The 12,851-nt window shown below is 49.4% G+C and overlaps 1 protein-coding gene across 7 annotated transcripts; it reads right to left on the bottom strand.

Annotated features, from left to right (window-relative positions):
* Positions 1-112: 112 nt before the first annotated feature.
* Positions 113-7,895, bottom strand: LOC122374807 (sugar transporter SWEET1-like). Of its 7 annotated transcripts, none has more exons than XM_043353842.1 (8): positions 7,631-7,895; positions 6,589-6,689; positions 6,150-6,227; positions 5,508-5,631; positions 4,300-4,470; positions 3,830-3,949; positions 3,506-3,586; positions 113-1,082 (listed from the first exon to the last, which is right to left on the bottom strand). In XM_043353842.1, exons 2-8 carry the CDS (start codon positions 6,657-6,659, stop codon positions 1,059-1,061), a joined length of 669 nt encoding a protein of 222 aa, XP_043209777.1. In that variant the 5' UTR covers positions 6,660-6,689; positions 7,631-7,895; the 3' UTR covers positions 113-1,058. The 7 variants fall into 7 exon arrangements, with proteins under 7 accessions (XP_043209777.1, XP_043209745.1, XP_043209760.1 ...); XM_043353810.1 differs by having other exon boundaries at positions 7,857-7,889; XM_043353825.1 differs by having other exon boundaries at positions 7,723-7,888.
* Between the last annotated feature and the right edge of the window lie 4,956 nt (positions 7,896-12,851).

Genomic DNA, 12,851 nt, shown 5'->3' with positions numbered 1-12,851 from the left:
ATTGTAAACGCCTGGACAGAGCCTAAAAAGGGCATAAGCGCTCATTCCATTGTCGTATTAAACTGTGGAAGTTTCATGTGAGGTGTTCAGCGTTCAACCAGAGAGTAACAAATAACAAAGCGAACAATGTATGCATGTCGAACTTTGAATGAGACATAGACACGCACAACATGAAGTCATTACAACCATTCACTGTGGGCACACGGGCCAAAGCTCGACGGAAGGGCCCAGCGCCGGTGGAGCGGCCGGAGAGCGCCCGCACAGCCCCTCTGTCACCTAAAACAACGCGGCATCGCCGGGGCTGGGTTCGATTCCCAGCACCGCACTGCGTGCCACACCGGCGCAGCACCCACAACGGCTCACCAGCTGCGCACGCTGAAACGTCAGGGCGGCGCCAACACGAAACGGTACATACAGTGAACACCTAGCCAACAGGCCATGGAATATGTCAAGTGGTTCAACCATCAAATATAATACCGTGTATATCTGACATTTAGTTCCATCACCACGCACTCCAAACACCACCTACCACCCGGCCAGCAGGACACTCACGCTCGGAGGGCGCCCGCCCCGGTCAGCGTTCACCCCAGGCGCCCCGCAGAGACAGACCACGCAGTGACCGGGGGCGCCGCCCCTCTCCGGAAGATAAAACGCCCAGCGGACGCCAGCCACTCGGCGCCGCAGGAAGACGGACAGATCAGAGCGGGGCAGCCGGCCGACCCGCAGTAAAACACAGCCCCGAACACCGGCCCACGCCTTCAGCCGCCCCCCCCCCCCCCAGCACACAGTCGGACACAGGAAACTAGCCTTCAGCACGTCTCCGCCGCACCCGCCGGCCTGGAGACCTCCAAAACGAGGCCGAATGGTCCCGGGCCGGCGGCACTTGGTCAGCCGCCCAGCGGCGATAGTAACAGATACTCACGTCTCGGTATAAAACGCCAGCATTGCACAACCGATCTGCGAGCTCCGCGCCGCTCGCCAACAGGTATCACCACGGACGGCACTGCGCCGGCAGACGACGGGCCGAACCGCGCCAGCCACCAGCCCGGCTTTGGAGCTCATATCCGAGTGGCTGTGCCCACCTGGAATAACAGAAAACGTGGCAAAAATCACATGGTAAATTAAGTGCGGATTCAAAACGTTGAAACACTCCAAAAGGCAATCACACAATGTGTCATGCGAACTCTGAAAAAATGCCGAAACATAAATTAAAGATGGGTAACAAAAAAGGAGCGATGACTTGTAAATGCGATCCGGATGCACGGCAAATACAAAAGTGATTCAAATTATGTCTACAGTTGCCCTTGCCATAGGGTGCCAAAATCAGCAACCCAAAACCCCAAACCGAACCACCCCCTCCAAACAGCAAAGGTACAAGGTGCATCGTCCATCGGTGCGCGTTTCACTACAATAAGTCAGCGGCAGCGGCGACAGTCGTGGCAGCAGCGGCGGACTGTGTTCGGACGGACCACACAGGACACCGTGCTATTAACCAATCACCGGAGCGCGTGACGCACGGCAAATTATGTTTCGTCCGTCAGGACCCATTAGAAAGCCTGCAGGACGTCAACGCAGTCATCGCACTGAGGAAATAATACACTAGGTTGGCCCGATTCGTGCACAGAGCCCACGATATGCGTGTTCCGAGTCAATGGCACACGCTGAGTCCGGCACTGCATCGCAACAAAGCACAGAGACGCGAAGAAATGTCAGTGCACACAGCCGAAAGGGTGTGCTTTGGATGCTAGCCCGTGACAGAAATACGAATACGGCAGCATGGCACGCCATGACAAACCACCAGCCGCCACCGCCACTAGAAACGAGGCGGTACGTCCACCGGCAGCTTTATTAGTCCGCATAGGCCACAGTTTACGTCACACTTCATTACGGCGGCCTCCATCGACGACAAAGTCACCGACAAGCCTACCGACACCGAACACCGACAAGCCTACCGACATCGAACACTGACAAGCCTACCGACACCGAACACCGACGCGCCAAAAATAAGTCCAACACAATATCGCATGCAGCCCTATAAAACCACCCACGCCTGCGAGCGCGCCGCAAATCGAGGTCGAAAATGGAAATACCCCAGACAAAGTGCAATGCTGTCTTCTCGATGAAAATGTACAAACAGCTGACGGGTGCAACCATAAAGCCTCACACAGGAGTATGGGGTTGGTATTTAACTAAAACATAATGGGCAAGCATAAAAATATAGTCTTCGACACATTAAATGGAGCACAAAAATTATGTGAACGGCGCTTCAGTTCAGAGCTAAATAACTCTTTGGATATTTTATGTTTGGTACGTTTGCAATCGTGAAGGTGCCAGCAGTTTAGCCACAGACCGCTGTCTACGCCAACACGTTACAATAACGGTGGGCGGTTCGCGTCGGGCAGGGCCGGGTAACTGCAGCAGTGCTGATACGAGAACAAGGCGAGTTGACGGTCAGAAAACCCAGCAACCCATTCAGACGAGGCAACAAGACTTGTTCACCATCCACCTCGCGACATTCGCCAAACAAGTAACGACGCTAGTGTTTTCCCGGCCACTTAACGAGGTTACATGGTACGAAACTAGTTGCTTTACATTTCACCTGAGATAAATGACACTGGTTGAATTCACAGAAAAGCCTGTAGTTATTATCGTAATTTTAGGGAATGTGCACACAGCATTGAGCGGAGAACCAAACGATTGGAAACTGCACATCTTTTCGCCCTGAGTTAATCTTACACAAAACACCGGAATTACTCCCCATCGCATATCACATAAGAAGGCATGCCTAACAAGAGTCCCTCCATGTCGCAGTGTTAAAAGGCAAATACATCACAGCGGTGTCTATCATTCCCCAAAGGCAAGCGAGCGGCGATACAGCACGTCCGCACAACAATGGACTTCCCTGGACGTAAACCGGCAGGCTTCACGGCGCACATCTACCTTTCACATCGGCAAAAGCAATCTATCGATTATTTAGTGATGTGGAAAAGATGGTAATTTTCCTTCTTCTTCTTTAATTATAAAGCTTTTGAGCAAATAAACTTTTTGGAATGTTCTATTGGAACAAGATCTTCTGGAGATTTCTCAAACAACGTAATACTCAAATAAAGCTGAGAAGCTGAGCTTCTCGAAAGAATTTCGATGACGTCTTTCTATCACGCATGAGAAAACAGTGATTATAATTTTGTGGTAAAAAATAGAACCACTCCATATAAACATTAAAAGCCTCCACCACCAACACATCACAGCTACCACCCCTACCTCCACCCTGACAAGGCCCCCGTTTCAAGATACAGCAAGTGTCGCTGCCACTCCCACTCCAGCACACACGGGACCGGAGCCGGTGCGACAGCCAGGCACTGAGTGGCGGCCTGCCGGGGACAGCAGCGCGCGCGAGCCCGACTCTGGGGACCACAGCAGCGCGCGGCCCCCGTGCCGAGCGTGCCGCCTCAGCCGGCGCGGAGGAGCGCGCACCGCCGCTCGCTCGGCGGCCGCTCTAACTCACGTTCTGCTTCCTCGTGCGCGGGTAGACGAGAAACAGCAGCAGCTGCAGGCCGCAGATGCACGTGCAGATGATGTTTGGCACCTGCAATGGAGAAAGGTGGCATGAGGCGCTGACAATGCAGGACGTCGACTTCCCGTTCACGGTAATTCGCAAATACAAGCCCGACAAGTGAGGATAGCTGTGCAAGAATGACACACTGCCAATGAGCTCACTTCACACTTGTATACTACATTTTATAGTACACTGGTGAAAAAAAAAACATTACGGCAACAATTAGCTACCCAACCCCAATTGGGATGCTGCACCTGTACGACGCTGTCGTACCTGAACGAAGCTGTCTCCGATCATGGTGCCGTAGACGGCCCACTGCAGCATCACCAGGAACGTGACTAGCAGCAGCGGCAGCGGCAGCGACTCGGTTGACTTGCTGCGGATCACCTCCGCCTAGGGAGGGGGGCGGGGCTCAGTGAATCGGATACGGCCGAGGGGGACAGTCGTCAACGAACACGGGGGAGGAGGGGAGGCAAACGGGGTCCAAACACGGACAAAACGAGAGGAATAGTCAGAAAACGGTAAACGGGGGAGAGAACCAATTTCACGTCCATATCACGATCAGCATCCGGCATGCAATACCTACCTGTATTACATCGATATTGTATGTATAAAGGAAAAAAATCCGTGTTACGAAGGTGAGCCGTAGCCCCTATCAGCCCCAAACTCCCTCCATATTCTGCGGACTGACCAATAATACATTCCTACATTATACATATGAAGTGCATATGATGCGGACTAACCACGGAGGCGAGCGGCGAGGCCGAGAAGGCGATGCTGGCCGAGGCGGCCATGAAGCCCAGTCGGTACTGCGCCACCTCTCGGTCCTGCTCGTGGAAGTCGACGTACCAGTAGACGGCAGCAATCAGCGCCACCATCGCCGCGACCTGACGCCGCACCGCCGTCAGAGACACCTGCCAGGTCAGAGGAAACACACAGCTTAGTCAGATGCATACCGGCGGTCAGAGGAATCACAGCACAGTCAGACACCTACCGGCGGTCAGAGGAAACACACAGCTCAGTCAGACATCTGACGGCGGTCAGAGGAAACACAGCAGTCAGAAACCAACCGGCGGTCAGAGGAAACAGCACAGTCAGACACCTACCGGCGGTCAGAGGAAACACATCAGTCAGACACCTACCGGCGGTCAGAGGAAACACACAGCTCAGTCAGATGCATAGCGGCGGTCAGAGGAGACACACAGCACAATCAGACACCTACCGGCGGTCAGAGGAAACAGCACAGTCAGACACCTACCGGCGGTCAGAGGAAACACAGCAGTCAGATGCATAGCGACGGCCAGATGAATCACAACACAGTCAGACACCTACCGGTGGTCAGAGGAAACACACAGCACAGTCAGACATCTGACGGCGGTCAGAGGAAACACAGCAGTCAGAAACCAACCGGCGGTCAGAGGAAACACATCAGTCAGACATCTACCGGCGGTCAGATGAATCGCAGCACAGTCAGAAACCTACCGGTGGTCAGAGGAAACAAATAGCACAATCAGACATCTGGCGGCGGTCAGAGGAAACACAGCTCAGTCAGACACCTGGTGGCGGCGGCGGCAGCCAGAGGAAACACAGCACAGTCAGACAGCAAGAGGAAACATAGCACAGTCAGACACCCACCGGTGGTCAGAGGAAACACAGCACAGACAGACACCTACCGGTGGTCGGAGGAAACACAGGGCCGACTGAGCACCCGGAGCAGCGCTTCTAAAGAATATGGGCTAGAAGTATCTCAGTTAGATCAATATGTCTTATCAATTATGTCTGCAATTATCTAAAACAGTTAGGTCAAAAAGTGCGGTATAGGGAAGGACGGCAGCTGGCTGGCAGAGCCGCGGCTGTATGGCGGCACTGACCGAGGCGCAGCTATATGTGTGAGCGACTGAGCCCACCCACTGACCGAGCCGCGGCTATATGTATGAGCCCACCCACTGACCGAGCCGCGGCAGTAGCGGTAGTAGAAGGCCAGGTAGGCGGCCTGTATCAGCAGACCGGACAGGTTCACCGCCATCATCGGCGCATCGCGGATCACCGTGCCGTACTTGAACCACACCGAGCAGCTGAAACAACACAGACAGACGCAGTGATTAGACACGCAGCGGCAAACCGCAGAGTCTGCAGTCAGGGCGGTGAGACACACTGTCTGAACAGTGAGACACGGCCAAGTCCGGGCGATGAGACACAGAGTCCGGGTGATGAGACACGGAGTCCGGGCAGAAGGACGCCCGGAGACAGCGACACAGATTCCGGGCAGTCAGACACAGAGTAGGTATGGGTAGTGAGACATGGCGTACGGCGGGGCAGCTGGGCACATGGCACTAGGGAAACTGCACCGAGTGGTCAGCACGGTGGTTTATGAATATTTGATGGGCCTGAAAGCAACGATCACGATGCCAAATACGCCTGCACCATCGAAATTGACCACACGAACATGCCCCGAGGGAAAGACTATTAGCAAACCAAATCTTACAGCCAACTGAAGTTGAACAGCTAAGTATTCCCCAGACATTGATGAAGGTTCCTCTATGTAGACCTCAGCTGCCAGCGGTAGGACAATCATACTGCTACTGATACTGACCTAAACGTTCCTGCGGCGAATGGCAAACCGGATACGTCTCCAGCCTCGCCCTTCCGTCGTACTTTCAGGCAGATCGGCCTGCCGCCCGGAACGGAAACGTCAGACGAAACACACTACACACGTCACCGGCCTGCCCCGCGGAACGGAAACGTAAGACGGCACAGTACACTACACACCTAGTCAGTCTGCAGCACGGAGCAGCAAGTAGGGCTGACGATAGGGCAGCGTCAATACACATTAAAAGTAGCACAGCGAGACTACCCATGAGAGATGAAATAAAAACAGCTATTTTATATCCCAAGAAATAATGAGAAATAATGAGTCTTAGGGACTTGATTATGATGTTGAACTTTACTGAAACTGGTTTGAAGTACACCTATATGGACGATTACTGCCACAAGGCTTCAATTTGCTATGGCTTCTAGGCACTTGTACTCACACCCCTGTGAGGAACTGGCCGATTGTGCTGATGGTCGCAGTTACTGATATTATCGTCTTGGCACTCATCATGTCATGTATAAAACTTCTGGAAGCTTAAAACTGAAACAAAATCATTTCACAATGCACCAAGGGTATTTATGGTACCGCAAAACCAGAAGTGAAATCACCCCAATGTCCATGCACATTGCACAGTTAATATATCAGCAAACACCATGATGGCCATGATCAATTGATGCTGAATGCAATAGATAATGGCAACTCTGAGAGGATGTCTACCAACTAGGCACATACGCAGGGTGAGATCGCTGGGTTTTATCAAGTTATTGTGTGACTTTTTGTAGTTTTGGTGACATGTAAGTATCATATCTTGATTTAGGATGTCAAATAATGGAAGAATGTCTCAAATTTTTCCTCTGAAAAGTGTGCCGGTCCTAAAAAATATTTACAACAAATTCAGTGAGGGGACCTGCAGTGCGCGGCTGTGTGCGCACGTTTAACTTTGGCCTCCAAATTTTGCCATAGAACTGGAATTGTGCAGTCGGAGGGTAGAGGGCAGGGTCACCACAACAAGCTTCGCTTTGCGGAGGCTCTGTCCTTGTGAATCCTTCCTATCATAAGGTTCGGAGTTTCGGACTAAATTTATAAAAAAATAAAAAATATGGGAATTATTGGATGATCCATGATATTGATGAAATTCTGGGAAAAGCCAATAACTTGATATATGCAAATTGCAATAGCAGCCACAGCCAGAGACCACAGGCTTCGGTGAAAACTGGATTGCATCAGCTGGCTGGCCAGCTGGCGACGTACGATAGGTATTTAAATATAGATATAAGCGAGGTAGTAGGATGGACATAAATATTTCAAATGGCTTTGACTGAAAAATTGATAGGTAAATATTTATTCTTTTATATCTAGCATTGATGTGTAAGAAGCTCTCTAGCGCCACCATTTGGCGCCAGCTGGCAAATAATCCAGTTAACACCAGGGCCCGGGATAATTACAATTATTGACATATCAATATTGATATGATTGACAACCATTGCCATTGCAGCCTGCAGGCGATTTTTCTGTTGACAATAGTCGTCCTTTCATATCTCAGAGGTCCACACTCCACATTCTCACACCTCACATTGGTACTGGGATGTCTATTGCCTATATCAATGAAAAAAGAACAGAAATCATTGTAGCTATCTATGATAATTCAGAATTTTCAGGTTTATATCAATATAGCTTTGTATTTTACGACCTAACCCAAGACCTAACCAAAAGGCTATAAAACAACTAGGCACAGCGCCACGCCTTGTCTCAGAAGCGTCAGTGTAGCTGGCTGTTATCATTCATGTGGCAGAGCTAAAGTACTGACATATTTTACCCGCTGATGACTGGACAACACTATTCGACCGCCACCCTTGCCTTGCAGCCATTATATAACTCAGGAACTACTGGACCAATCCGACCGAACGAAACATCATTCGAATCAGGGGGTACGACTTTATCAGCCGCTTCGAAGATCGTGACCCCAGGTGATCTCGGTGACCTCAAAAGGCCAACTTGGCATTGACACCTACCTATTGCTGCCATTCTATAACTCAGGAACTATTGGGCCGATCGCGACGAAGAGATTGCCAGTCGATTCAGCGTATGTGATTTCATCAGCCGTTTTGAATATGGTGACCTCAGGTGACCTCGGTGACCTTGATCGAGAGGTCACATGACCGCTGTGAACTATCTATAGCAGCCGATCTATACCTCAGGAACTACTGGGCCGATCGTGACGAAAACACCACCAGTCGATTCAGCGTATGCTATTTCATCATCCGTTTCGGATATGGTGACCTGAGGTGACCTCGGTGACCTTGGGAGGTCACATGACCGTTGTGGCCTATGGCAACCATTCTATAACTCAAGAACTACTGGGCCGATCGCGACGATAACAACACCAGTAGAATCAGCGTATGCGATTTCATCAGCCGTTTCGAATATGGTGACCTCAGGTGACCTCGGTGACCTTGGGAGGTCACATGACCGTTGTGATGAAGTTGGTCGAAAGGGGTCATCATTCGATTCGGCAGGTCTTCCTGAGTCCATTGGTGGCTTTACCACATGCCGAGATATCCCTTTAACATTAGCACGTGCATTTGGGAAATGGCTTCGGCCCGCCTCGGCTAATGTTGAAGGTATTTGGGAAACGATTCGGCCCTAGGGCTTTTTGATTTTCCCAGACAAAATTTTACTGAATATTCTGAGCGGAAGAACCAATTCCAAAGAAGATATTTACGAATTGTGTGTTCACTAACAGCAACAGCAGAAGTGAGCAAAATAAAGTGACTGCGTTTTCACTTACTTTTGCTGTCAACGTAATTCAACTCAACAAGGGTAGAGGAGAGTGGGGTGGGTTGTATCAGTTTTTACTCCGAGACCCATAACCTCGTAACTATCCGTGATAAACTCATTATTTCCATACTATCCCCTTCCTTGATTCTTCTGCTTTTTTGTGCAAAGTAACTTTTCCGCTACCTCTACCAGTTTTTCTTCTACGGTCTCCCGAATAGAACAATGTTTTTGATACAACTTGCCCCATGGCTTGGGTGAGTTGTATCACATGGTGGGGTAATTTGTATCACTATTTCACGTTTCAGGGAGTGTGCTTGCTACCCAGCCAGCAATTTTGCTCCGGGCCCAAGCAGGCTCAAGTGCGGATTGCCCGAGATTTTTAGTCGGGCTAAAGTCGGCTAGGGCTTGGGCTAAAGTCGGCGTATGACACAAAAACGCCGACTAAAGCCCATGCTCTGCCGGAGGTATGCCCGCTCTGCGAGCTCCGGACAGCCGTAGTTTAGCCCTAGTTGAGCGACGATTGGCGTTAGCCCGATTTAAGCCCGAGCAGTGAATCCATTTATATAATGGAGATTACTCTGGGCCCGAGCGGGCTGAACTCCGGCAAGCCCACTCTGTGTGCCCTGTCTATCCCGACTTAAGCCATAGAAGTGAATGGGGTTTATACATTGCAAACTGCTGTGGCTTTGCTCGGGTTCGGCTCGAGTGACGGCTCCTGTTTTCTCAAGTCTCGACTTGACTTCATCTTGCTTTTACTTCACACTGGATCAAGTAGCAAGGAGCAGCCAATGCACTTTCAGCAGGTTGTGCGGTTTCAATGCATATTTAAAATTGTTACGGTCACTCATATGCTCTGTTAACCGGTCATCGAGCATTGCGAAAGGAAAGTAGTGGTTGACTTTGATTGAATGTATATTTCAAACGACTACAGACACTCAAATGAAACACAAATACATGAAACAGTGGACTGCAAACTGCAGCAATAATATGGCATGAGTCATGAAAAAGCGCCATCAAAACTATAAAACAATCAAAGGCCCGCTAGCCTCCCTCCCCGTTCATAATACTTGGTTGAACACTCAACCGAAAGCACAAAGTAAGGACAGCAAGTAATCGCTCATAAGACATAAAGCAATTAGCAAACAATCGTTTATAAGGAACTTTACTCTGGTGAATGGGAGCTTTGGAGGCGTCTGGCTCCTCCACACACACACACATCTGCAGTAGGTGGTCGGCCAACTTTCGGCGCAGTTTCCGTATCTCCGTAGGTATACCGTATTTCCGTAGATATACCTACTTAACCCGGCCGGGCCCGGGGGGTAATCCCAACCACCGCAGCCCGGGGGGGGGGCGTTTTTCGCCCCCCTGTCTAACTCCGTAAATAAGGGAGCTACGGAAACAAAAGCGATACCAAACGAAAGGTCCTTACGAGACGATTCTAATGCACCTAAAATTTTTGACCTCAGGTCAATTTTCAAGGTCAGAGGTCAAGGTCAAAGGCCAAAACCGGCACATGTGTAGTGATCTCAATGTAAGCCTTCTAGAGGACGGCAGGCTGCATCAAACCGGCAAAATTGGGTGTCAAACGAAAGAAGAGAATCTGAGGATTCTGAAAATGTGCTCCAAATCAAAGGTCAAGGTCAAGGTCACGCTCAAAATTGACCTCAAACTTGGCACTTTTTCGCACATCTTGCGTGCTAACTTCCAAGGTGTTTTGAAATGTTTTGAGGCTTATCAGTTCCCTATTTGTGGTTCATCTTACGATACAAGGCTGCTCAAAGGTCAAGGTCACAGAAGAGTATCCCTGCTAGAGGCTATTTCACTGATTCAAGTTAGTAATAATAAATAGGACAATTTTGCCATCCGGAAGCTCTAAATGAAGGCTTAGAGGAAAATAGATGCCAGATTCGTGATCAGCGGATACAAATCCATCATAAAAGACCTTTCATGTGTCAAGGTCAACCAGAGGTCATTCGAGGTCACATGAGGTCAACATGAAATTTGACCTTTTCCGAACAAAATATATATCATTCGACGCGGCTTGACTAGGCGAATGCGATGGTACTACTGCCGTAGCACTAGGACCATTTTTGTCGAAGTTATTTGCGAAAAACTAAAACCACATTTCGGGGTCGTTGACCTGACCTCTGACCTCAGGTCACCAAAACTATTTTTCTATTTTTCTCTAGGTCAAACGCTACAATTTGTCTTTATCTCTAAAACTCTATTTTTAGCAGCTATTTGAAGTTTGCGTCTGTGACGCCGAAGTTTGCCGTGCAGGGGTTTAGAAAAATGGACCTTGTGACGTCATCAAGGGGGCTAGGTCCAAATTTTTTACTTCAGAAGATGTCAAATTGATGGGAGAAAAGGTACTGAAAGTTTCGCCGTCCTATCCCTAAGCGTTCGGGAGTTATCGCAAATATTCGCCAGGGGGGGCGAAAAACGCCCCCCCCGGGCCCGCGAGGGTTAATTATAAGCAGGCAGTTTCCGCTAAACCACTTGGCGAGGGCGACTGCGGCGTCCACCCGGTCCTGGTTTGTATAACTATTCCATTTTTTGGAGCCATTTGCTCTAATGGTACGTACCTGAAAAAGAGATTAATTGGTTTAATTTACATTGCATGTTTGCTTGAAAAATAACTTATTGTTGCATCAATACTGTAAAAGCACTTCTCATTGATCCGTATAAAATGGTCATTCGATTTTCAACGCGGACAGAGAATGAGCGTCCTCGGTGATAAGTAGATAAATATTTGTGTTTTGTATTTCATTTTCCTGGTTCAGAAATCAGAAGTGCTGGTATTTCACAAAGATATAAAGGCACGGAATGCGGCTTTTCTGAGCGAGGGTATATGCCAGGCTGAACAGCTATTCAGATTCATGCTTGATGGCGTGAAACTCAGTCAAAATCATGACGTTTACATACGATCAAGCGCACCATTCAATACACTTACCTACCGTAAAACTTCACGCCAGTCCACTTGATAAGAGCAGTGAGCACTATCCCTTCTTCGCGCTGTCACACGCGCCCAAACATCAACCACCAAATGCCTCAACACCGGTGTGTCGTTTCGTCGCACAGCGCACAGACTGTCACAAACGCTGCACATGATTGGCGCAGAACTGCGCATGCGCGAACAGCCGAACAAGTATGGCTAAGCTCCGGCTTTACTCCAGTTAGCCGAAGGACACAGCCAGCTTGATCAGCCCGCGCTCCGCCCAAGTTAAGCCTGTTTTGGATGCGCGGGCAGATGTCGGGCTGAGCTACTGCTATCCGCACGTGGGCATAGCTGCGGCATGCCCCAGCTCAGCCCTAGTAAAAAATGCATTGGTTTTGATCAAAGTGGGCAAACCCAAGCTAAGCCCAAGCTGCCCGACGTTTGCCACAGTTCAGCCCAAGCGAATTGCTGGCTGGGTACTGGTTTTGAACATAACAACAACATTAAATGGGGTTAATACGATGTATAGGTATGCTCAAAGGCTTCACTTTATTAGACCAAACTTAGGTCAATGCAATCCGAACGAAACATCAACAGACTAGACGCAAAAAATGCCCGTTAAGAGCAAAGAAGCCAACACATTGTGCCGAAATGGAACGAGCATTGACTAGCTACCTACAAACGCGAGCCAGGGCTTAGCTTTCGCGATCAAAAGCAACATACCCATACCTACATACATACATACATGTTACAACATACCCCACCCGGCTCTGATACAACATGTACCTAGCCGCCATCTTGGAAAAAACATCCTCGTGCTCTAAAAACAGCGGACAGCTGGAGAAATCCGTTTTCACTCACGCAGCCTTAGAACCTACCCTCACCACCGCTACGGAGATCTTTCAAATTCGTGCACATCTAAATGCCCAAAACACACATTTTCTTGCAACTTATTTTTTTAGAATGACATTAAAAACATAAAATCG

The sequence above is a fragment of the Amphibalanus amphitrite genome, unplaced genomic scaffold (assembly GCF_019059575.1).
Source record: "Amphibalanus amphitrite isolate SeventyFive unplaced genomic scaffold, NRLGWU_Aamphi_draft 000040F_arrow, whole genome shotgun sequence".
Lineage (NCBI taxonomy): Eukaryota > Metazoa > Arthropoda > Thecostraca > Balanomorpha > Balanidae > Amphibalanus > Amphibalanus amphitrite.
This window is presented reverse-complemented; position numbering and strand designations above follow the sequence as displayed.